Here is a 27,626-nt window from a genome sequence, read left to right as displayed (position 1 = left end):
ACACATGAACATCCACAGTTGCCACGTGAGAAGGATCAGCTCATCTCACTATTGGTCAGAAGCAGGACTTCAAGAAATAAAGCAGCTTTGGGGAACGTGCAGCCCCTAAAAGACACATTATTTTTCAACCTCAGCTGTAAAACTTCTCCACCGTGCTGCCATCACTTTGTAATAAAATGTGAAATACTAGAGGCGCAGCTAACCGTGTAGCAGCAGTAATGCAAGCATACCTGTGCAAAGGTGCTGTGAAGCCACATTGCAACACCCACTGCTTGCTTGATTTAGGGTTTAAGTCAGTTTCTTAATGATAAAGCAGCAGACTGCACAGACACAGCAACGCCCTAGCCAAGTGTCTTTTCTGCCATCCTTGAATGATGGAAATAATGGCACAGGAGCAGAACACACAACAGAAAGCAGAATCTTCACTCTGCTGGTAACATGGCTTTTGGGCTTTCATGGGCAAATAATGCACCCAGAAAAATCTGTGAATTAGAGTAAAAGACATGCAACATCTATTAGAACTGTAATAGATACAACTATGATCTTTCTGGCAGGAAAACAGAAGGTTTTTTATCGAATAATTTCTTCCTGATCAAACATACGCATTCTTAAAACTCACCTATCTTTCATACTGTGTACAGCATTCAACTATACCAAGAGGTGTGACTAGTTTTTCTATTAGCAAATTTACAGGAAAATTGTTACACTGACTGATATTTTCTACATGCCTGTGTGTTAAGAAGTCTGATCCTAAGATCTGAACTACCATTACTTCCCAGAACGCATCAGATCCTTGAAGGAAGCATAGTGGTAGCTCGGTCGTTACTACATTTAAGTCAGTAGGCAGCCAAGTGCAGGCACAGGTAAATTACTACACTTATCTTACTGCTGGTGATGTGCATATTACTTTCAGAAACATCTAGTGCGCCAGCTCACTAACGGTAACAGTATACATTAGAATTTATTCCAAGTATCTCCGTTTTTCAACCGAGACTTAGTAAACCTGCCTACTGTCCTGGTTTTGGCTGGGATAAGAGTTAATTTTCTTCTTAGTAGCTGGTGCGGTGCCATGTTTTAGATTTGGTGTAAGAATAATGTTGGATAACACAGTGATGTTTTTTAGTTGTTGCTAAGTAGTGCTTACCCTAAATCAAGGAGCTTTCGGTTTCCCATGCGCTGCCCGTGAGCAGGGGCACAAGAAGCCAGGCAGGAGCAGAGCCAGGACAGCTGACCTCAACTAGCCACAGGGATATTCTGTACCACAGAGCTCCTGCTCAGTGTATCAGCTGTGGGGAGTTGGCTGGGAGCTGCAGATCACTGCCCAGGGACTGGCTGGGCATCGGTCAGGAGTGGTGAGCACTTGTGTTGTGCATCACTTGGGGTTTTTTTCCCTTGGGTTTTTATTCCTCTTTTCTTCTCTTCCGTTTTCATTACAAATGTTGTTATTGTTGTTGTTATTATTATTATTATTATATTTTATTTCAATTATGGAATTGTTCTTAGCTCAAGTCATGCGTTTTACCTTTTTCCTGATTCATCTACTCATCCCACTTGGGGGGGTATGAATGAGCTGCTGTGTGGTACTTAATTGCTGACTGGGTTCAAACCACCACACCTCTGGAGTTGAAAGGTGGGTATGCTAAATTAACTAAAATAATAATCAGAATCAATTCTTAACTATTAAGCAGTGATAAACCAAAATACCCCACTGCCAATTAGACATCAAAAGACTAGCTAAGAGAAAAAAATCTACACATTTTTACTCCCTTTGTGTCTAGGTTTCTGCTCATTTTCTCATTGATAGTGAATAAAACAGCACAAAAGGCTTACATTACTGTTTCTGAAGACCACAACACAATCTAACGTTACCATCTCATGATTATGGCACACAAATCTACTTACAAGTAATTAAAAAAATTATTTATCAACCGTATCTTCCCTGAGTTACTGGACTGTTATATCAGTCCAATAACCTTTTTTTTCCAAATCTACATGAGGAATAAAATAATCTCTGAAAGACACAGCTTTAGTCACTTTTTATCACAGTAGAGGGTTTGGAAGCATAAATATTTGCTATGTTATAAAGAACACATTTCATTCTTCCACCTTTCTGGAGAAACACATTTTTCATTCAGTTTACCAAATCAGATTTTTTAAAAGTTTCCAGAAATAAAGTTGTATTTGGTAATCAAATAGCAATGACATTTTATCTATTTAAGCTGTTGAACAATGTGGTGTTTCAGCACGTATCTTAATAAAGCCTGCTGTGTGTTTCCCAGTCTTTATTCCTGTAGATACCTTCTTTATGGACGTAACCAAACTTGCTGTAGCAGAAGAAGTATTTTCCACACTTCTATTCTGCACATTTCAGCCCTGCCAGAATTTCATACGTATATACTGTAGCACTTAAAAGACACCATATCTCAACCTAATGAACCATTTTTTAGCTTTTTAGTTTTCTCTTGGGTTACGTTATGCATTCTTGGTAGGGAAATCAAATAAAAATAATTGACAAAAATAAGATCAAGTTCCTCATTTGGTAAGAACTCTATCTCTTTAAGCTTCCAGCAGTTCCTGGAGCTGCTGCACAGGTTAGATAAATATTCTTTGTATTCATTTGGCAGAGCTGAGCAGGCATTTTTACTGATCTGTATGCTGGGAAAAATTATCCAAAACATTTTCTCCAGCATTTCTTCTGATTCACTGTGTTTCCTTTCCTCTGGCCCTTCCAAAGTTTGTACCTTCCAAGTCTACTTACTGACATACAATTCAAATTCATGATAAAAAAAGTCAGTAGTTTTATTAAGAACATATAGGCTGGGTAATTTGTTGCATTCCAAATGTTTAGTACAGTACTTCTACACACGCATGTCTCTAAACCTGTGGTGTTAAGCTTATTGTGCATTACAAATACAGACTTTTCATTTTTCAGTGTTCTCTGTCCTCTCAGTTTAGGGTGGGGTTTTTTTAGTGTATTGCTTGTTCCTTGATCCCATGGCATGTATCATACCTGCCCCAAGCAGAAATGCAACATCTGCAGTCTCTCCTGGGGCACTGGGTCCTCTGAGTGAAGTCTTGAGCATGAGATCATTCATTAATTTTTTAAGAGATACAACATTGCTCTAAAATGTCTGTTTTTTCTAAATCCTGCCATTTGGACTTGCTTTCCTGGAAAGCAATTTCTTCTGGCATGTGGAGACTCAGAAACTCTCTTCCACCATAAAACAAAGAGATATGTGACTGCCAGAGCTTTCTGCAATTGGAACAATAGCTCTTACACACACAATCGTGCAAAGTAGATCAGGACTGTTTGCCACTAAGATTAACCCTTCCTTAAAGGAAACAAAAAAGTATCAAGGCAACAAAACCTTGGCCGAACAAAAAAAACAGGGTTCAATTAGAGAAACAGAAATTGAACAAGTCACTGCCATAAAGTCACCTCTGGAGACTCACCTAACTGTGTCAGGACAAGGCAGTTCCCCTCTAGGCACAAAGACACCCTCTCTGCAGGTGTGCTCAAGACACTTCTTAATCCTTTTACCTCAGATGGGAAGACATTAAATGTTCCATTAGTGTGTGTTTGAAACAACTGCCATACTGAAACAACTACAAAAAGTACCAGCATGGAACATGCTACTAGAAAAATTTATTAGGGGAAAAAATTCAAGCAGTGAAGGATAAACTGATGACACGAACTGTAAAAATGTTCCCCCACAATTTGTTTCAATCTGTACTTCAAATACAGCTCCTAGTAATCTGTGTGCCTGTTAGAAAATGAAAAACTGAGAAAACAGGCTTATGAAACCATACCTAAACATGAGGGCATTAGTGAAGTGGGTTAGAACAGCAACACACACCTGGAAGGAAAACACAAGGAGCAAAGCTGGACAGCATCTTCAAATGATCTTAGTTTATCTAAATTAAATGAGGCTGCTGTGGCCAAAGCCATATCAAATGTCAGCTCAGGCAACTGAGCACTGCACATGATTTCAACAGAAGAAAATAAAAGCATAGCATACCTGTGGAATAGCACCTTTTATTCTTTATTTAAAAGCAGTAATTTCAAGACAGTGTTAGTGAGTAACAGAAAGTAAGAAGCCTCTATTCCAGTCCTAGATTCCAGTGGTTATTCAGATCCATCAGTATGAAAGCATTGATGCTACACTTAAAATTACATCCACAGGATAAGAATTTTAAACTTCTCATTGAGAAGACATGGAATGAATTGAAAAGTTCATGCTGTTTACTAGCAAGGTCCAGGCCATGCCACTGTGATTTTTTCATGTGTAAAGCAGGAAATCTCTGCTATCTCTCAGAAGTGCAGGCAAAAGTGTATCCTTGAACTTGACATCGTTTAGTTGTTTTGTTCTGGCAGACTAAAACAAAGCATGGAGACGACAAAGACACAATGATATTTTACGTTCTCTTACTCTAAATAAATTTGCCAGTTACATTGAAATAGGGTTTGGCAACCATGGATAAAGCAGATGATAATAAAAATATGCCAGAACGTATCAGCTTTTGCCAAGTTTATGCTGTTACTGAGGGCATTTTCTGCAGAGAAAGGCTGTAGACAAAAGGGTCTACTGGATGTGTACTGAAAAACAATATTGCATTAGACCTTAAGACTACTTAATCTGTTTGGAAACTGGGCAATTAAAAAATGAGCTCAGATTATTGCACTTGCCTTTCCAATGTTTGTGGATTTACATGAGCACCTTACACTTACAGGGGGGAAAAAAAAAAAAGGGGGGGGGGTGTTCTTTTTGAGAAAGACATGAAAGACAAAACCATACAGACACCCTTCAAATGAGTGAATCTGTATAATGAAATTTTTAAAATTCCTTGAGAAAAACAGGAAAATATACTGCTTATCTGGTAATTTAATGCTGCTGTTATCACACACTGTCCTTAATAGCTCTTTATGACAGGAGAATTCTTCAGGTTGGCTATTTTCTTTTGGGGAATTAGGACAATGGGCCCTACTTTGATGTGAATTGCTTATTGTATGTTAAATAATAAAACACAAATGAGCAAAATTTTAAGCTGATTGGGAGTCTTGAAGATGCTGATATATGCATTTCCCTCTCCAATCAGCCAGTTTTGCTCATCAGCTCAGGAAGGTACCAGTCCCACCTCCTTTGCTGTGGTCTCTCCCACATCCCACACACCCCTCCGTGCCTTTCGAGGTTGCTTATCTCTAGTTATTTGCCCTGCTTTTGTTAACTCTGCAGGGTCCACTCCATATCCAGCCCTAAAAGGTTATAGTTGTAGCATCATAAAATAAATTTTAGTCAGCTTTTTTAATAATTAAGTGTAATGTTCACCCTTAAAACGTGCAATGAAGAGAAACCATACACAGGGGGCAACATTTGTCTGCCAAAAAAAGACATATTGCAAACTTTTTTTTTCCTTCCTGATATTGAGAATAATAATAAAATTCCCCACATCTGAGTTTTCACACCTTGGGAAAATTACGTTTTCCTAGAGGTATCTGACTTGTGAAGTATGGATATCCTAATGTGTGCTTTTGGGCGGGGGCGGGGCGGGGGGTGGGGTGGGGGGAGAGACTTTTCAAAAGAATCAGCACCACTCTCTGATTTGCTTTGTTCATTGTATTTTGATTTTTCAGCAATCTAATTTTGATCTTTCTTCTGTTCTGTGGTGCTGCCCACAATGTAACTCCCAGGAGCCATACATCTGGTTTGGAAACAGAAATATTTTTCTAGTGTAGACCCTTCCTGCCCAGATGTGACAAACACGTGTTCTGATACACAGTATGGTCACTTGTACATCACATATACAGTAACTGTATGTGCAACATATGCCTGCTAAGTGCACTACCATATAGTACACTTCTGTTCAAATATGTTGCATTAGTAAGGACTGACCTAATTTCAGAGCTACCCACATAAAATCAAATGGTTATATCAAACATTACCTTTTAATACACTGTTAGAATAGCCATGGCTTACCTGGCTGCATATTGATTTCAAAGCCAACTTACTCATGAACCGAGATAATCTGTGTCATTTTATAACCAGCATTTTATAAAACATCTTACAGGTGCAGAAGCCTAAAGGGACCTGACGATATGTTTGATTTTTTATTGTATAATCCAATTAATTAAGAAGTTCCAAGAACAAAGAAGACTTTTCAGCTTAATGTAATCCTTTTTTCATCAGGAAGTTGAATGAAGATGTTTTGTTTTCCGGTTACAAATGCCTCTAAAATGGCTTCAGTGGGATAGGCAGTGATAGTGGTACTTTGCGTGCTGAGATTAAAAGCCCTCCACTGTCCATAATCCCAAATGATGTTTTTTTTTCCAAATAATTATTAATTATCTCCGAGGAAAGCACACTTAGACACACCTTGGAAAGCACCTTCACAACTGTGCCACTTGGTTTAAACAAAAAATCATCATTAGAAAGTTTCACTGATTCTGTCTGCACTGCCAGTCTTTCCCTGACCCCATTCCTACACACGGCTTTCAACAAACAGAGGCAATTTTTGTCCACTCACATACTGCTCCACTTACAAGGTGGTCTGAGTACTGGACCTTCAGGTGTTTCCAAGGGACTAGATAACCCTAAAGAATGGGTAGCAGAGGACTGCTGACAAAGGAACACACCTTAGAAACAGACTCTTTTTCTTGATTCCTGGAAGTTCAAGGCTTGGATTTTTCACGGCAAGGCAAACAGAAGCACAGATGATGTCCACCACCCCTTACTCCCTTTCCACCCCTCTTACAGACCCTCCTCGACTGACAAACACGCCGAATTGGGTGGAGAACAGACACGTAATTTTGGTATCTGCAGGTACTCGCAAGGGGTTTTAAAAGCAGCAGAGAAGCTAATTAACAGTAAAGTTGGGACTATTTCTGAATCAACTTTCCAGCAACAGCGCCTGCGGTCCTCCGGGCAGGTGCGGAGCGGCAGACACGGGTTCCCAGCGCGGGCTGTCACCGTACCTTAAGAAGTCTGACGGAGGGGAGGAAGGCGGCATGGCACAGCTTCCGGATGGTCCAGTTGAGTGGCCGGGGAGCATCCGTCTGATTCATGACCCTCCACAGATCCCACCGGGCGACGCGACGCGGACCTGACAGCGCCTACCGCGGAAGCCGCGCGCCGGGGCGCGGGCACCCCACGCGCATCCCGCCCGCGCCCGCGGTGCCGCAGGGCAGGGCTCGCCCGAGGCGGGCAGGGGGCTGGGCTGGGCGGGCGGTGCGGCTGCGGCCACCGATCCTGCCGGAGAAAGCGGCCTCCTGCGTGGGAACGGCAGTGCTCATGCATACCAAATGCGGCGGGATGGAGGCGATCAGCCCGCTGCTCAGGGCAGGCTGCGCTGGCGGAGCGGAAAGGGGCAGCTCGCATAAAAAAAAAGGCTGCGGCGGGAGCGGCTGCTGCCGCGCTCTCCCGCCTGCCCTCCTCAGAGAGCGGCCCGGCTCGGCGCTCCCAGGCAGGCTGAGCCATTCGCCGCGCTCCTCCGCTTCCCCGGGCGAAAAGCGGGGCAGAAAGGAGATAATTTAAATAAAGCAAGCGGAGGGGCACTTGCACTTTCTTCCCCAAAGCATTGCGAGGAGAGGGAGACCGGCATGAGGGGAGGGGCCAACGCTCAGACAGCAAAGACTGAGAGGGGAAAAAATTAATTCACACTTGATTTACTGATATAATGGACCTAGAAAGCATAGTTTCATTGATCCGGCATAGTATTGGTGCCCTAGTAGGAAGCAGCAGCAGTTAGAAACTGTGCCGTGAGTGTGAGTGTTAACATCCACATTCTGAAAAACAGAAAGGACAAGAAAAAAACCATAAACCCCAAAGGAGATAACAAAACAAATTCAAAATTCAGCTCACTTTAATATTAAATCTGTGTGCAGGATAATTCTGTTAAAGACAGGCACACACATGAAGCAACAGTGCTGTGGCAATTCAAGTATAGGGGAGCATGGTTCCATTTGGGGCACTAACTGGTGTTCCCAGCTAATGGTAAGATACTCTTCGTGCCAGCTCTGCAGCTAAAGGGGAAATCCCTTTTCCCCACTATTTTTTGGAGGCAATGAAGATTACATGAGGGAAGAGCTGGAAAATGCAAAAGCAAATGTCTTGAAAGGCAATAGGAATTTTTCATTTTGCCAGTGATGACTGGTTTTTACTCAGATGAAGGAGGAAAACAGCCACTTGTCAGTAAAGTTTAAATTTCTCGCAGCTCCGATTAGAAAATACACATTCAATTTACTTGGCTAGAATTCATTGATCTGCCATTTTCATATTTTCTTCTAATACCCATAGTGCACATATTTTTCTCCTCTATTTATAATTTATTCTTATAATTGTGTTTACATTCATCAGCAAAAGCTGAATAATTCTCCAAATGAGGGGAAAGAGATGAAGAATATTTTTTCCATGAGGCTATGCTAACCTGCCTGGTTTACCTGCTGCCGTCTATAATGGTTTGCCGTAGGGTCACAGGTCTAAAACTCTCCAACATGAAACAACACTTCTGGTTTGCTTTTTAAGCTTTGTTTAAGGACAGACAACTCTGGGGAGAACAGAGAAACTCAATACCTCAGTCAATACCATCAGATCCTGTGAGGTAAACGGAGGAGCCTAAAAACACTGAAGTTATCCCAGTAGAGCAGGGAAAGGATTGGTGTTTACACCCCAGTCTTCCTCTCCAAAGGAAATCTTGCCCTTGTACATAAATAAATAACCTCCAAAGCCTGTATATCGGGTTCCACGTAGAAGAAGCCCGTGTGCATTGAGGTGGAAGCCCAGTACCTTTATGCTTGTTTTGAACACATGCATGCCAGCCAGCTATTCCTCACTGTGTCCTCTCAAAACCTGTATAAGTGATCTTATTCAGCTTCAGTGTTGGATAAAAAATTCTTCTGCCCCGAACATCATGTCCCAGAACATAGTGCAAGGATGACTATGCACCAGAAGAGCTCTCTCACCTGTTCCACCCCCATTGTATATGGCAAAGTTAAGAAACTCCAAAGGTGCAGAGACCAGAACACAGGTTGTCTGTGGAACGGAATGGGTAGAACACCAGGAACCATGCCCTTGAGACAAAACTGGTGCAGCTGAATTGTGATCATGACTGGTCAGTTAGGCTAAATGATACATATTTAAATGCCTTCTTGCTTGAGCTCTGAATGTCTTTGTTTTATAAAAGGAGGGAAAAGCCCTTGCTGTTGATAATGAAACAGAACATGAGCAAGTAAATGTAATTTTCTGAAACTACTTTTCTAAGGCTCCATTAAAGAAGCAACATTAAATAGGTGGAAAAAATAATCCCGACTTTAAACAGCATGAACCTTAAAATGTGTGTGGCATGGTAACTTTGCTCTGTTATAAAGGTAATAATATCCAATGATTAAGCTTTTGGGGTTCAGAGTAGAAAGAAAATAAAAGAATCAAACAGATCAGAAACAAGGACTCCCAGCACTCCCAAGACCATGCCTTTCCCCTGTTCCCCATGCTGATAACTTTTCTTTAACCTTGAAGGTCAGAAAAGAGTTTGTTGGGAAGGTACCAGACTCATCATCACCTTGACCCTTTCACATCTGTTTTGCATTAAGCATCTGCAATAAACCAAAATGTTCAGCCTACGTGCTAGGGACAAAGAAGGCAGAGGAATCATAGCATGCTGCCCTTCTTTTCCATGAGTGGAGTAACAAATCTCTGAGGAGGCTAGAGAGCTGAAGACAATAAAGAAACATAACAGATAGCTTTAATAAACTAAAAATAGTGAGCCCAATGTATCTTCTAGCTTCCACAGAGCTTCCCGTCTTAGAGGCGAGTTCTATCATTGCCTTCTTCTGCAAATAGTACCTTAGGGACAAGAGCCATTATGTGGTGCAGTGTTTAATACAGTCTTCTTTCACAGGCCTGTTTTCCATGGCCTTGTGCCTTGCCTAGTCATTTGTATTTGCAGAAATAGAGTGCAAGAATATTCTGTCAGTGGCAGCAAGAAGCTCTGACAGACAGGACATGACAATGACATGGGACCTTCCACCACGAATTCCTTGGTTGCCTTTGGATAGATCATTTAATCCCTGCTTGGTCTTCACTTTAAATCATTTTAACTTTAATGTATGTCTTTTACCTATAAGCATTACTGCCGTGATTCTCAGGCTTTTGAGGTAAATTTGAGAAAAATCAATCAAGAAGATTTCTTTGTCTTGGCAGCAGCCTCCACCAGTTTTTGGTAGGCATAAATGGTGAAGGGTTAGGAAGTAAAGAAGCAAATTCTGAAAAGCTCTTTTTGAGTTAGTGAAAGATAGGGAGATGGTTTCTGTTTGGTTTTGAGGGCTTTTTATCACTTCAGTGAAAAAGCCAGAGTTTGAATCTCTTACTCTATTCTGTTGGAAAAAGCAAGTTCTCAGCTCAGCCATTCTACAATGAGAGCCCCGTTAGGAGATGCAAAGGCGTAGTAATCCCACTAGGGTTTAAATTCCTACTTTGCTAGAGCTAAAAGTCAAAGCTGCCATTTTCATATTAAAACACTTCATCCTTGAAGCATGCTTACCGTACCTTCAGTATTCACATCTAGTTCATCATCTCTTGCCAAGGACCACCTTTGGCACCATAGGAAGGCACGGCAAATAGAAGACAAATTCCACTACTTCCTGCAATACAGAGATGTTTCCATTCTTCTTAAACCTGTTGTTCATGGAAGGCATTTTTAAGAGCACCTCTTTGTAGATGCCTGCCTTCTAACGTGATAATAATCCTACACTTAGAAAGCTCTGATACAGTAAATTTAATACCTCTGGAAATGCTACAGAATGAAAAATTGCTGAGAAGCCCATTAGCATAAAGACCACTCTCAGCACACAAGAAATGTCCAACATTTTCAACCTGAGAGCAAACATTTAACAGAAAGGTGTTATGGACTACAAACCTAGGCACTGCTCTCCTATCCTGCCTCATTAACAACTCCTTTATGAAGTAAGAGACACTGTGTAAATGAAAAGCAGAAAGGGCAGGACAAGGAAACCAGAAAGTTGTATTGGTCAGCCTGGTAGAAAGCAACCTCTTCTGTCTGGCTGCCACATAACTGGGGACAAACATCAGGCAGTGGCAAGAGAGTTTTCATGTGATACCACACCTGTATTTGCCATCTACATCAACAGATGTGAGAAGAAAGATACATCTACATGGTGCAGCTATAGAGTCACTTTGCCAAGGCTTCCCTGCTCTTGGAGCACCTTTCCTGCTTCCCCAAGGGCTTGCACTGCGCAGTGGGGTAACAAATAGCAGAGAAAATAGAGCTACCCTTGTGCCCCTTTGCTGGGAGTGTTCATCATGGGAGTACTACAGAGGCACGGTGAAGTAGAGGTGGTAGTTCTTCATGACACACTTTGGCTCTTTCCTAGGTTTGTAGAGGAAATGGCAGGATGGCAATAGAGAAAGAAGTACTTCAGAAGCTTTCATTTAGAAGTCAGCTAACTAACTAAGCATGTAACAGGTATAGTCAAGAAATTGGTCATCTTACTACTCAGTCACTTTGCAGGTCTGTAAGCTAAACAATACTGAACACTACGTCAATGAAGAGAAGCCTGTATGTATGACAGTACTAGGTTTTTTTCAACACACTCATATTTTAATTTAGTTGCCTTCCTTTTGTGTCATTTCTTGCAAAAATCAGAGCATAGAAAGGTAAGTATAAAGTTTGGATAAACTATGCTTAATTTTGTGCTGTAACATCTTAATGGACCAGGTTTTCTTGAAGCTTAACTCAACCGATAATTCATAAAATTTCACTACTGTTCTTGCATGTTGCCTATTCACAGCATGCCTGATTAGCTTTCTGTGCTGTTACCTTTGCTGAGGTATTTCACAGGTCTTCTGCACGTGCTCATATCCATTACTCCCTCTGCCCCAGACACAGTCACATATATTAATGTAAAGTCTATATACTTACTAAATGTTTATTAAATACTTTGTCCTAGATGCAGACAATTCTGTAGATATTTCAAGCACAAACATAAATGGTGTATATATATATATATATACACATATATATATATATACATCATATAAATTATGGCTTTTGGCAACTGACTGAAAAGCCAGAATAAAATATTCCTATTTTACAGGTGTGTGATGAATATCAAATACGATTCAATTATTTTATTCACATCCTCATTACCACCTTGAGGTCAACTTTAACTGATCTGCATCCGGCTTTTGCCTGGCAAAGCACCTAGCTGGGCTGCTGCAAGACGTCTTGGGGGTACCACAGCACACAGCAGGAGAGCCAGGGGAAGTGGACTTGTGAGACAGCAGGTGATCTGGGCAGTGCAGGCATACCCAATGCTCCCTTGTCAGAGGTATTTTCTTAGAGACCCTGTTAGATTGTTCCCCAAAACAAGCACGTGGAGGTGCAGGCTCAAAGTCAGACTATACACACAGAAAATGGAAGTTTGAGGTTGTCACAAGGAGACTTCACCATTATTTGTGGTTTCACTTCTGCAGCTACTGGCAGAAAGCGCTGATAATTTGCACCATTTTACTTTCAGTTCCTCTCTGCCTACCTACACCTAACTACTGAAGCTGTAGCCTTGAATGGTGTTATTTCACCACACATTCCTCTTTAATTGCAGTTTGCAGCCTTTTAGAGTTTATCTTTGAAAGGAATTAAAATACATAGGCATATTACACTTTTATTTTAGGACTAGAAATGTCCATGGTTGATTGTTACTTAGAAACAAATACTGCATTTTACATTACAATCTATCTTAATTTAAATTGACTTTCAAGTGTAGGCAAGTTGTTAGTTCTGTAACCTCTACAGCATACGACAGAATGCTCAAACATTCAGACTTCTCTTCATGCTAAAAGTTTCTCCATCTTGGCCATCATGTTCCTATGTGTGCTGTTTCACTTTGTGTTAATGCTTTCTCAGCTTTGACCTGTAACTTCATTTTCTCTATCACTTCCAGCTCACATATCAACTTCACTGAGTTATGTTGGTGTAATATTTTCCTATAGATAAATGGGAAACATTTTCTAGTGTTGATTATCTTGGTAAATAAAATGCAGGGGAAAAAATGAAACCTCAAGAAAGGGAGCAATTCACCCTGACTTTTAAGCATTTCAACAAAGACCCTACACACCAGCTGTCTTGCAAGAGGGCAATTCTCTTCATTTGCTGCAGACAGGTGCAGTGTGTAACAAGACCATCTTCTCAGCTCCCAGTCCTCCAGAACTGGAAAGTAGTTTAGCATCCTTTGAAAGTGTCAAAGAGTTACAAACATCTCTATTGCCTTCTGCTATGAGGTTATAAAGAACAAAGAAAATCAAATTATATTTTCCTCATGTACTGCATATCTGCATGCATCCCACACACCAACTTTACCGTCCTCCCGAAGGCAAAGGCTGTACCCTAAAGCACACACGATCCCTGATGATTCAGCCTCCTGCAACCACTTGGCTCAGACTTGCAGGGTTGGGCATATTTGGTGTTTCATTACTGACCTGCTTCTTTCCTGAGAATTTTTCATCATCTTCAGCATTCACTAGTGCAGACAGCTAATCCTGCACTGCCTTTAGTACTTTCCCCAGGTGCTTAGTTAGCTGTGTACCAGCACTCACATTGGTTTGAGGAACTAATCTGGCCACCAAGTGCTTATGGTGAAGGGTGTCTGCCAGTGAATAGTTCTGTCACCGTAAGTGGAAAGACTATACCGGAGCACCCTCACACCCATGAGGGAAGACCTCAATGACTGATGGCCCAGAACAGACAGACACATCAGGCAGCACCACAGAAGCAGCTACAGGAAGGCTGTCACATCAGTTTAACACATACAGGTGTAGTGCTAGCAATGAACAGCAGAAAGTCCTTGGAAAAAAGCTAAAATTATGCTTATTACATAGCTGCTACAAATTAACTAACTGTATACTTGAACATTTATTAGGAAATGCTTCACGTTAAGTTTTAGACTCACTGGAAAATAGAACTTGCACAAGTGTTGTATTTTTCCCTCACATTCTGAGCAGCAATGTTTTCTAGCAGGCAGTGGTAAGACAACTTACAGAGCTGCTGATCCTCTGCATCTCTTGTGCAATTTGTGTTTTTCTTTTAAGGAATAACACAAGGAAAGGTGTGAGATTGGGATCTTCATGAAGTTAAACAAAAGGGGAGTGGCAAAATCTGGAACAAGTTGTGCTACGAAATTCAAAGCCACACTTTGCTTTTCAAATACATATAAATAACTCCTGAGGTCTACTTTAAAATACATTTTCAAACTGACCATCTTAATCAAGCCTGTTTTTAGCATTTTGCAGGTTTTGTTCTGATTTATTTTTAAAGTCACAAACCAAGTCCACAGACATTCTTGTTATATCCTGGGCTCACAAACACCTGCAATTTTACACTTACATTTTCACTGTGACAATTATAAGCCCACCTGGACAGTGACAAACTCTGGATGGTGCAATATAGATGTTTTCCACAGTGTCTCTTGCATTTATTATGTATTTGCATTCAGTGGCACATTGGGGACAAAATCAAAGCTTGGGGTTTTTTAGAATGATCACTGATCAAAGCTGTAGGAAAAGTAGGTAGTGCCCTCCAGAGACAGTAATCTAGTTTCCTACCCAGATACAACAGATGGGTGACACAAAAAGTGCCAGATGATGGCAACAGTAAAAAGAACATCAAATAAGCTGTAGTCTCAGCTTGCACTTGCTTAACCACTTCCTGGGGATGCTGTTTGAAGGCACCAAGGCAGATGCTTGTAGAAATTAGAGAAATGGTCTGCACTGGCTTACTAAAAATCCTTCTAGTTCTGACAGAAAACTCAAACCTATCAAGCACATATACCACCATTAAACATGTCATTCTCTCATACTGTCTTACATTATAACTAGTTTTTTACTGGAGTTTGGTATCTGATATAAATGATGTATTTCTGAAGTTCTAGGATTGTAGATACCTGGGAAATTACTGAGGAAAACTGCTCATCAGGAGGAAACATTTTCCAGTTGTTTTTTTTTCTTGGAAAGATAGAAAAAAAACCCCTGCTTACCTTTTTTAAGTTGCTTTTGTGGTTGTTGTTGTTACAGGATTTAAACCCTTTTCCTGCTTGAATGTAAAAGCACAGTTTAGTTCCTTGCTTAAAAGAAACCACAGAAATCAGGAAATCAGAAACTAAATCCTCATTATTATTTTTCCATTGCAACACATCTGTTTCACAGTTTATATGTTAATTAAATGAGTCCATTTGAAAATCCATCACTTATACTCCAAAAATGCCTGTCCAAACCGTGTTACTTTAGGGGGTGGCGTGGACTGGGGGATGTAGTGTTTTAAGTATTTGTGAACCTCCGTACTAAGTATCAACACTAGTTCCCTATTCATGCAGTTCTACACTCTCAAACCAGACAGCAGAGTGGATTTGGACTATAAAACTGCACTGCCGAAGAACCTATCTTTTTTTGGTAGAGGACAACTGTAGTACTACTCATGACAGATGAACTACTTGTTTATTTAAGGAGACAAGCTGCCCATACTTTTCCACATCTCCAAAGAAAATACACATAACTATTCAGACAGAGCAACAGCAGAATCCACAGGAGCAGGAAAACCGAGCAGAAGAAAAGGAAAGAGTAAATGTCACACAGTTATGCAACTGGTCTCTGCAATAGCCTTTAAATATGCGTTTTCTAACACTGTACTGTGCTCTGGCTCCCCTATCACTACTATAAAACTCTAGCCACTCATACCAAGACTAAATGGACAGACCCCACTGACAATATAAAGCTGCTGGAAAGCTTTTCTGGAGGAGCTTTTTTTGAAGCAGTCTTTGTCAGGTTAATGTCCTCATTGTAGACTGTCCTGTAACATCCAACAGGCATAGCATATTAGTTATTTTTAAAACACTCTGTTATTTCAGTTCCATGATTTGTACAACTTACTAATTCTACACCTACTTAGGAATCCTTATTAGTAACATTTTCAAATCACAAGCAAACATAGTACCTGTATATTGTATTTTAGGCCCTTTCTCTACCACTAGAAATCGAAAATAAATTTGAGAGACAGCCATTTCCTAATGTAGTAATCCCATGTTATATTTCATCAAACAATGGTGATGCTGGCAGCTTTAACAAATGACAGATTTTCTCCAGGACTGATTTCACCCTCTCTTTCACATTTTTAGCACTTTCTTAATACACTGTCAGATATTTTGGCTTTGTGATTAATGCCTTAGTCCTGGGAGGCAAGCAGATTCTTCCTGGTTTGTTGGCACTACACTTTATACCTCTATTGTGTTACGTATAAAGTATCTGTTATATTTAGAACACAAGTCATGAATTATTTTTCAGACTCATAAAAAAGACTTCCTGATTCTTAATGGAAAAGAGCATCTATGGATATGATTTATCTATCACTGTACTACAGCTGTTAAGCAAATTCAGAGAGGAAAAAACTCAAAACTGACTATTGAAGCTGGACAAACATAAGCAAATTAGAAATTCTTGGGAGAAATGCCTTCTGGAAAATAACAATGAACATCTATACAAGTATTTGGATCAACATCTCTGAGATCTGTTTTTCAAAACTGTTTGATGTTTGATACAAACTCCAAACAAGTCAGCTCTTGGGAGTATATTTTCATATGTGGAATTTTTCACAGATTTTCCATGATAACGTTTCCATGACAAGAACTGCACAAATTCTAAATACAATCTAGTTTTCCACTACTGTTCATGCAACAAGCAGGAGATTAATATTTATGTACTCTTGGAAGAAATGTGATTTTCTACATAATTGTTAACATTTTGTGCTTATAATATGAAATCCTCCATTTATCCTCTTTAAGGATTTACTTCATTTTATTTTGGTTTACTTTATAACAAGACACACCCAGTTTGAGAGCTCTAAACTAGCTTCTCTGTTTGGTGTTCTGTAAAAATCTAAAGATCAAAATCGTTAAAAGCATATTTTTCTTAGTATACTTTTATTTTATTACTGTGAATTATTCTCAGAAATCTATTTTCCTAATTATTTTTTTTTTTATCACGGGCTTCTAAACTTCTGTTTTATAATCACCAGTAACAGAAACCCACGTATAGGGCATTGCCTCTTGCACTACTGATGTAGCAGAGAAGGGGAAGCAAAATATAACATATGTACTGACTCGAAAGTTCCATGAATTATTTAGCTTATCCAGCTACATCTTATAATTACTGTATCCAGTTTAACTGCTGGGAGAGAAAAATGCCAGCTGAAATATCTTCAGACCTGAAAGCACTGCTGGACCCTGTGCTAGATAAAAAAGCCTAACTTTCTGACTTGGTAGTAAGCAATATACAAATTCCACTTCAGGCACACTTGGTACAAATAAGGGAGCCAAACAGGTGAGAGAAAAGCCCAGGGCTCTCATCAGCCATTTTGACATCCACATAAACTTCAATGTTTAAAAGTATTTTGAGATGATGAACAGGAAGAAAAAGAAATTGTATCTAAGTGCAATCAGAGCAACCAATAATGACCCTAGTTATATATTACATCTTTAAAAAAAATAAATTCTACTTTTATGTACTAAAAATAAATTGTCAGACTCATAATATATTTATAAAGAAAGCCTTCTCATGCGTGTATCCATGACAACCTAGATTTATATTTTGAGCTCCAGAAAGTTGTTACAGCAGAGCGTACATAAATTACTTTAAAGAATGTAACAAGATAAGATGGTTTGCTACCTGAGGTATTTTATTTGGCATAATATGTAGTATTTCAACCATATTGAAGCATAGAGAAACACAAAAGCATTGTGCAGTGGTTTGAAACCAGTCTTGTCATAAAGTAAACATATATTTAGTACAAGGGAAATGTAGAAGCTCTTTATGACAAAGCACACTGGAAATTAAAAAAATCCCTGAAGACTTTGTAATTGAGTATTAGCATGCCATAGTTAGGAAAGCAAAGAAAAATAACAGAAATGTGAAGCACACATTGCCTGAAATAAATAAAATTTACACTAGTGTGCTGCCTACTGGGATTCCATCTGGACTGCCTTGGGCACAAGCAACCTATTTTTTTTTTTTTCCTCTCACCTAGGGAAAAGGGCCAGCTTTCACTGTACTGAGCATTACAAAAATTGCATTTCTGTTATGGATACTTTCTTTTTGCATTTAATTTGAGAGGCATAGTGTATTATCTATATCATAGATTAACACCATAGGCAATTTCCAAGTACGAAATGGAAAGAGTAAGATACTTCATGAGATTTTCCAAAATGAGTATCAGTGACTTCTCTAGCATATTGTTGAACAAATAAATGTATTATCTGCCTTGGAAAGAGACTTGGAAGGAAGAGAGGTACAATCTCTTCAATAACTCTTTAATATGCTGCTAAGAATTCAAGTGCTATTAACAGCAGCTTCAGCCTCTATGAAAATTGTTCTGAACAGAGCCTACTGCTTCAGACTGCTAGCCAGGAAATAAAAAAAGCAGACAAGCTTATAACAGAGTCTTCCCTTGAACTCTTTTTGAAAGAAAAGAAGTCTTGACATCAGTGATGCAACAGGTGACTTGCTGCAGGGCAGCCTGCCACTGCATGGATTCATTATTTCCAGACCCACACTGGGGCCTTGGGGGCTCTGTTGATGGGGGATCCCCAGTGGAGAGGTATCTCGTTGAAAGCTGCCCAACAAGACTGAAGTGAAATTCAACACCTATCAAATGCAGCAAATCAAAGTTCCTCTGTAAAGTCCATACACAGGCTTCAGGAACTGCAACCTAGCCATGAGCTCTGCTTTGCAAACTTCTTTTATAAGCATAGAAAAATAACAGAGGTTAGGCTGATACTGGGATGGCACAGGCTTTGCAGACCATGCTCCTGGAGAAGAACTAGCCGATGTCCTCAGCTGGTCAGCTGTGGCCTTCTGTGGCTTCTTGTCTCCTCCTGCATTTCCTGATGGGTGGGAAATAGTAACTCCATGGCACCGCCTTCTTATCTGGAACAATGGCCTGGAAGTGCAAAGTAAGAACCAAGGGGGTCTTGCCAGCCCCTTTGCTCTTTATTCTAGCTGTGTTCGGGCAACCTGAGGACTAATTTTCTGTATAAGCCAAATGTAATGTTAGTCACTCGTATAAATACTTGTGGTCACAGTTCATGCAATTCAGTAGTACCATAAGACCCTTAAATAGGCAAAAATACTACTTTTATGAGAAGGATTCTCAACCAAAACATCATTATAAACATATAAAGCATATGTTTTTGGAATTATGTTTTGGAAAAGCATGAATTTCTTTTTCTTGGCATATTAAAATAAATTACTTTCTACAGCCCAGTACTACATTTTGTTTAAACGAAGTGTCATTTATTGACACTGCTCAACACTTTCCAACTTATTGTTGGAAACTGATTGTTATGGTTTAACCCCAGCCAGCAACTAAGTTACCGCCCAGCTGCTCGCTCACTCCCCCCACCCCCTGCAGTGGGATGGGGAGGAGGATCAGGGGGAAAAGGTAAACCTCAAGGGTTGAGATAAGATCAATTTAATGACTGAAGTAAAATATAAAAATAATAACAACAACAATTGTAATGGAAAGGAGAGAGGCGAGAGGAATAAAACCCAAAGGGGAAAAACCCCAAAAGATGCAAAATACAGTTGCTCACCACCCACTGACCAATGCCCAGCCAGTCCCTGAGCAGCAATCTGCAGCTCCCAGCCAGCCTCCCCCTGTATATATACTGAGCATGACGCTCTATAGTATGGAACTTTGGCTAGTTGTGGTCAGCTGTCCTGGCTCTGCTCCCTCCTGGCTCCTTGTGCACCTGCTCACTGGCAGAGCATGGGAAACTGAAAAGTCCTTGATTTAGAGTAAGTATTACTTAGCAACAACACTCACATCAGTGTTTTATCAACATTATTCTCATACTAAACCCAAAATACAGCACTGTACCAGCTACTGAGAAGAAAATCAACTCTATTACAGTCAAAACCGTGATGCTAATACCATAGAAACTTCAGTCTGCTGCCTTCAGTTTCTTTCAGTTCTATATGAAAGAGCAGGAAATGTGCAGCAGAACAGAAATCCCTTAATTGAGAGCCATCAGCATTAATAATCTCTCCTAAAATTTTGTTACAATAGTATGCAAATACATATTAGCTCCCATGATGTATAACAGAAGGCACTTCATTGACTGGTTTACTAGAGAATGATACTGCATTTTAGCTAAAAGTCTTGAGAATGCTGCTACTGCATACATATGCAACAAGACAATCTCAAGAGTCCTGTGTCCTGTCCTGCCCCAACTTGACTGAACTAGACACCTGTACCTATAATGAAAAGGTCATCCTTCCTAAAAAGCCTGAAAAAACATACAGAAAGGCATCACACAGGCACTATTACCATATTTGAATGTGTGTTATTAGTCAGGTATAATAATCAGTGGTAAATAAACTTTACAGTGCTAAAAGCATTAGACATTGATTAATGTTTGGTAAGCATAGGAAAATTTTAGAACATGCTACTTTAATTGTCCACATTTTAGATGGTACCTTTAGCATAACTGGTTAAAAAATCTATTCTTCTGATATCCATGTTTTTCCATGGAAATTAATTTGTGGCCCATTGAACACATTACCTAACATAATGCCCATCAACCAGCACTATTAACATGTATTGTTTCTGTGCAGATAGCAATGGCTCAAGGGCTATCACATGTAAAATAGAACAGATGCCATACCCTGCAAGTGTGATACTACATAAAATTTTGTGCAATTTAAAAGCATTAATTAAAACTATTAAGCAAGCTTTGATGGGTTTCCTCTGGTGTTGATTAAAGAGAATGTCCAGTAATTGTACATGGAGGAGTGGAAAATGTCATGTCTATGCTTACCCTCTCTACAGCAAGTGAAGAGCTTTTCTTTTGCACTCTTCCAATAACAAGAAAAAATTACCTTGAAAGTCACAATGTTTCAAAGACCACTGTAAAATGTGGTTCCTGTCTTACAGTTCTTATGAAGCAAGCTTGAACAATATCATACGACACAGGCTGGCCACAATGACATGTAAAATGGAAATAAAGTGTTATAAGTACAAATTTCAGAGCCCAGTGTTCTGCCATGGTGCTGCTTTTCCATGTTCATCTGAGTTAGAAAGACCAACTCAGTGAAGTTACATCTGGATCTAGTTGAAATACCACTAAGCAACTCTAATTAGAGAAGGAAAAAGACCTTTATTAAGCACAGCATTGCACATATTAGCTTATATTTTTAAGCATTTAAGATACTTTTCATGAAACCAAATAGAATATTGCTAAATCATACAGCTGCTTTTGGAATATCATTAAGCACACATTTCAATATTTCTGGAAGAGTATGAAACTACTACACATATAATTAGAATGGACAGAAAGAAAAATTTAAAATAGATTGAGGAATAATTTAAAGAAAAATTTCATATGTCTACTTGATCAACTGGTCAACTTATTTGATCATTTGATCAGCCAATAACGGGAAAAAGAAGAAACTCTACAAAATGTTTTGGCTTTTTTACAAGGGCATGTAGTGACAGGACAAGGGGTAATGGCTTTAAAATGAAAGAAGGTAGATCTAAATTAGATGCAAGGAAGGAATTCTTCATTATAAGAATAGTGAGGCACTGGAACAGGCTGCCCAGAGAAGCTGTGGATGCCCCATCCCTGCAGTGTTCAGTGCCAGGTTGGATGGGGCTTTGAGCAACCTGGTCTAGTGGAAGGTGCCCCTGCCCATGGCAGGGGGGGTGGAACTAGATAATCTTTAAGGTCCCTTCCAACCCAAACCTTTCTATGAGTCTATGAAAAACTTATGATTTTTTTGATGAACAATTGATCCTCCAAAATACTCACTCACTGTTAGACTGCACCCAAAACACCTGACTATTGCATACTTAACACAGGCACAGAGCAAGGTCAGCAGGTTGCCCAGAACTACATCCAGATATGTCTCACCATGGTACAAGCCAACCCCCTCAGCACTTGTTGGTACATCACATCAGGGTCCATGGACTTGTGTGTGTACAATCTCTTTAAGTGCTCCCTAATCTGGTTCTTCTCCACTAAGCTAAGTATTCCTTTCTCTGGACTTTCCCACTGGTCTCTGTGGCCTTGTATTCCTGAGAGCAAGTCTTACCAGTAAAAACTAAAGCAAAGAAAGCACAAAGTATGTTGGTTTTCCCATCTCCTTTGTCACCAGGTTCCCTGCCCCATTCACTCACCAATGAGCCCACAGATTTCCTATTCTTCTTTTTGGTGATATACCCATAAAAGTCTTTCTTGTTAGCCTTCAATTTATTCACCAGATTCAACTCCAAGTGGACTTTGGCTTTCCTAACCCCATCCCTGCATGCTTAGAGTGTGTATCTGAATTCCTCCTGGGACACTTGACTCTACTTCTAGCTCTTATGCACTGCTTTTTAATGTCTGAGTTTTGTCAGGAGCAACTTTATTATCCATGTAGGCCTCCTGCTTGACTTCCAGCTTGTCAGGAGCAGACCATTCTTGATCTTTGGGATGGATCACCTTCGAAATCAGCCAGGTCTCCTGGATGCTTCTGTCCAAGACTGTTTTCCATAGGATTCTTCCAAGCAGGTCCCTGAACAGGAAAAATTTGGTGCTCCTAAAGTATAGGGGTTTAATCCTGGTTTTTACTTTTTCTCCTCCTCTCAGGATCCTGAACTTCAGCATCTGATTGTCACTGCAGCCATGGTTGACCCTGACCTTCACATCCTTGACCGGTCCTTCCTTGTTTGTAAGTATGAAATTCAGCAGAATGGAGATCTTCACAAAGACAGGAACTCTTTGGCTCCTTGATTAAATCTGTCATCAAGTTGTTATAAAGCACTCCAGAAATCTCCTGGATCACTCATGCTTGCTTTGCTGCCTCTCCAGCAGGTATTAGTGTGATACAAGTCTTCCATGAGGACCAAGGCCTGTGAACATGAGGCTTCTTCCCTTTTCTGAAGGAGGTGCCAACTATTTATTCTTCCTGATGAGGAAGAGCTAAATGCTCTGGTCTTGATGAACAAATCTATTCCTATTTATGAAGCTGACAGTTTTTACAAAGAGCTGAGCTTTTTCACATCTTCAGAGTCCGTGGATGAACATTTGGAGACAAAAGAATACTCCCTGGCTTACAGCAATGATATCTGAGTCCTGGAGTACGTTGCCTCTTGCTATTGCAGGACCATAAGTTGTAAGATGAAATATGGTTAGGTACATTCACATTAGCAAAGTCCTTGTTGTTTGTATTTTACAAACTGAAACCATGTTTTGTTACTTACAGACTTTATACAGAGTCCATGTCAACTCATAAAGTAAGTGGTTTACATAAGAACATGCTTGGTTTGGTTTGGTTTACAGCAGGGGTCCTCAAACTACAGCCTGCGGGCAGGATACGGCCCCCCAGGCTCCTCGATCCGGCCCCCGGTATTTACAGACCCCCCGCTCCCCCCCCCCTCCCCCCCCCCCCCCCCCCGCCGGGGGTTGGGGGGGGAAACCAAGCAGCCGCAGATGGCTGCCTGCCGCTGCATCCGCGCGCCCGCCCCCTGGTTAAAAAGTTTGAGGACCCCTGGTTTACAGCAACTCTAGGTACTTAAACAGACTCTTTAGGAAAACAAGAATGGTAGCATTTTTAATTGACGGTGGCACTTTACTGACTGTAAATTTATGTTCATGCAATGTTTTTCATCCTGAAAAATGACAAAATTTAGCAATTTAATTTTAAAATTTTTAAAAGCCTTATTTAATCATCTCACATTCCCTGTCACTGAAATGTAGGCTTATCCATAGGATGTGAATGACAGGCTAGCTTTGTACTGCAACTGTATGGAACAGATAAGGAAAAGGAATGAATCCAGCAAATAAATCCTGTACCATAGTGCTTTAAACTGGGAGGTAAACAGCTTGCAAATACTTAACCAAGACAGGAATGGTGAAGGTAGCAACACTCCTATAAGACTGCTGTGAAATGTATAAATAACCACACAGCAGAACTTCTGCTTATGCCTTACACACTCGGACTACAAACTACTCTTCTGGCAGACCTGGCTTAAAAAAGGACAAATGCAGGCAAACCAAGAGCTTTCAGAGGTTTCAATATCAGAGATTGTTGTGGTTTATTAAATAGCCATCAGGTAATAAAGACCAGGGAGGACTATACACATTGACTTTGAGGAGAGGATTTAGGACAAATAAGTGGAAGTGGGAGCCTATACATTCACCATTGCAATTAAGCACTAGTTTATTAAAATATCATATAGTGAAAAATAATATAGATTATTTTATTCATTTCTGAGCCCTAACAGACTCATTATCATTATGGAGCTGCTTCTGTTTGCTATTCTCAAATAGTTACTGAGGGTGTTTTGTAAAAAGTGGGTTTGCCTCATAGACGGTGGTTCATTTTTCAAACAAGGAAAAGGCATTCATCCTGAAAAAGCTACCTAAGAACTAAGCAGTTTTGGAATTATTGTAATTTGGCTCCACAGCTCCTTGGGAGTTACAGACTGCTCCCAGCATGTAAGCTGTACCTCTTGTCAGCAAAACTCATTCCCACACATCTCTCACTGTATTAGTATAGCCCATGTCTGGCATAGCAACCAGAGCATGCACTCTCAACTGACTTTGCCTCTGTAATCCAGCTATGTGCATTAGCAGTACGTGCTGACTCACAAGATGTCTTTACCCACTACAACCCTGCAAGCTAGATTCACACCTCCGTTTTATCTCTCATTTGTATTCTACAGGTAAGGACATAACAGCTGAGGAATTCATGGATGGGAGGAGAAGTATGATTTTTACATTAACCAGAAGTGATCACCAGCAGCAGCAGGCAAGATCCTTATGTGGTAAATCAGTGGCAATGGCTGAGCTCATTTTGCTATATTGCTGTGCACAAGGATGGGAACATGTGGAGGGAAAGCCAGACTCCAGTGTGAACAGCTATTCAGGAAAAAAAAGCACAGAGCTAGCAGAACAAATGTTGTGGTCTGTCACCATTTCAATACAGCAACTTTTTCAAGCATTTCTCTGTGTTGTTTATCTGCAAGATAAATGACCAGCAGGTACATATGTTTCCGCATTTGAACTATTACCAAGTAATAAAATACTGCTGAAGATGTGTTTAAATAGCACTGTGTATTTAATGTTTCATAAATAGGAATACAAGAAATGTGCTAAAAGGTGAATTTTGGGTTTACTTAAATTTCCCCATATACTGCCTAATTTAGCTTAGTGGACCATTGATAACCCGATAGATGGATCAAATTGTGCCCTGAAACTTAATTTTTTAGACTTAGATTTTAAGTTATTGGGAGTGAGATAAATTCTGATGATAACACTAATTCTTTCTTTGTAAACTCAAGATAAGCAAAGTAACCTTTTTGCATATACTTTCTTATTATTCTCCTACCAATAAGAACAGTGACTGTGACTTGTTTAGGGAAATCACTGTGTCTAGGAGGGCAAGAAACATGATAAGAACAGAAGACTGTGGCTACCTCCAATTAGAATCAGTCCATACTAATGCTGAAGCACAATTGTACAGGGAACCTAGAATAGAAAAAGCTATCCAAAGTAGCACACACGACATAATTTAAAATGTTTCTAGTGAAAAGCTTTCCAAAGGTGTCAAAAATATACTTTGAGTCAGCTTCCATGCATGAGAAAAAAAGCCAACTTTGTTATGGTAATGCTTTAGAGAGGAAACAATCTAAAAAGATACAATGGAGAACAACTAAAAAAGAAAAACGTGTGAAGACAGCACAGAAAGTATTTATTAGCAATAGGTCAAATGCATAGCACCTGTCCAAGATTTTATAAAGACCAAAATAAGGTCTGTGTGGCACTACAGGATAAAAGAGGATACTAGAAATGAGAGAGCGTCTTTAAAAAGCCAAAGTCATGTTTAATGAAGGGTAATAAAAAGGGTTATAAACACTGGAAGGTTAAAAACACAAGGCAGCAAAAAGAGAATTTGAGAAGCACTTCCAGAGACTATAAGCATACCTATATCTTTATATACATATATATATGTATGCATGTTTAAGCACATTAAGGAGGAGGACATCTGCCAGAAAGTTTGTAAAGCCAGCAGATGACTGACAGAACATAGAAGATCTCCCAGAGGAGATAATCTTATAATAGAAAGCAAACAAATTTTTCATAGCTGTGTTCACCATGGACAGCAGAAAGAGGTTTCTCATGTTGGAATCCTTTCTGAGGAATTCCTCTGCCTTAAACTGAAATAAAGTTAAATAGAAGATGCCTTGACAAAATGAACAAGATAACACTAGGGACAGATTGCATTCTATTTAAGTTCATCTGGCTTGAAAATGCATGACATCAGAAAAACTGGAAGGCATCAAATCTGATGGCAAAATTTTTACAGGGTTCAGGAAAAGATTCAGGGAAGGAAAGGCCAGAAATCCTCACACATTTGTAAGACAAAATACTCTAGAACAGAATCAGTGGAAACGCAGATACAGTAAAATCATGAACACAGTTTTCTGAAGGAAAAGCATTCCTTCTTGCAAACACAAGATTTCTTCAGGATATTTTATATGCACATGGACAAAGAAAGTGGGGTTAATACACCTTATCTGAGTTTTCAGAAGGCACTTGAGAGAGATTTCATATTACAAGTCCTTAAAGAAACTACACCAGGACAGCTTAAATGGAAACTATCAGCTAGACGCTACTGGAAACAAAGAACTTAATTGAAGGGCAAGCTTTTGCACTATAGAAAGGCCAGCAATGTTTCACAGTGTGTGTTGGTCTCATGTTATTAATCAGATTTATGAATGCCCTAGAAAAATAAAATAGAGTGACAAATTTTACTGATATTTGCTATTAGGTGACAAAATTAAAGATGGTGCCCTAACATGAAGAAAGGTCGAAAGACTTTTCAATACTGAATTACTGATAAAATGACGAAATTCCGTGCAGATAAATAATGCATATAAATAAACCTTAATCCTAATTTTATATACCTAATGATATTCTCTGAGGTGGCTTTTACTGCTTAAAAATGAAATTTCAGGACTGTAATAGATAGTTGCATGAAAATGTCATCTCAGAGCTTGGTAGAGACTAAAGAAGTAAATTAGATGCTAGGATTTATTAGGAAAGGAAAAAGCTTAACAGTATAATGATATTTTCTACTACGTAAATCTATAGTACATTCCATGTTCAGCACTGTATAGGGTTTGATTCTTCATCTTAAAACAGTATATAGACTGAAAAAGTTCTGACAAAGGTGACATTGGTAATTCTAAGTATAAATGGGAATGGTTAAGCTGACAAAGAGTCGTTGCCCTGGGAAAGAGATAAGCAGAAAAGGTATAATAGAAAGACATAAAATTCCAAATGGAATAGCAAAAACAAACAGGAAAAAACTGTTCAGTTTTTTTCTTTACAAGAACCAAGAGATATTAAAGAAAACAAGATGGTACAAAATAAACAAAGAACCTGCTCCTCTGCACAGCCTGTTCTTAGTGTGGCATGCTTCATTCCAGGACATCACAGATACATAGAAGTCCCTAGGGTATCAGAAGAAGTTTAACAAGTTCATGGGGAAAGAAAAAGTCCATCTGTGTCTGTTAAATACAGAGACCAC

At 39.6% G+C, this 27,626-nt stretch overlaps 1 protein-coding gene across 1 annotated transcript in view; it reads right to left on the bottom strand.

The window, feature by feature from the left end:
• Window positions 1-7,312, bottom strand: part of TRPM3 (transient receptor potential cation channel subfamily M member 3) — a 286,239-nt gene extending 278,927 nt beyond the window's left edge. The window contains exon 1 of the mRNA XM_027800386.2: window positions 6,971-7,312. Within this exon, the coding sequence (XP_027656187.2) occupies window positions 6,971-7,060 (90 nt within the window). The 5' untranslated portion in view covers window positions 7,061-7,312. The remainder of the gene's footprint in view (window positions 1-6,970) is intronic.
• Window positions 7,313-27,626: the final 20,314 nt, after the last annotated feature.

This window comes from Falco cherrug, chromosome Z (assembly GCF_023634085.1).
Source record: "Falco cherrug isolate bFalChe1 chromosome Z, bFalChe1.pri, whole genome shotgun sequence".
In the NCBI taxonomy this organism is placed as follows: Eukaryota; Metazoa; Chordata; class Aves; order Falconiformes; family Falconidae; genus Falco; species Falco cherrug.
This window is presented reverse-complemented; position numbering and strand designations above follow the sequence as displayed.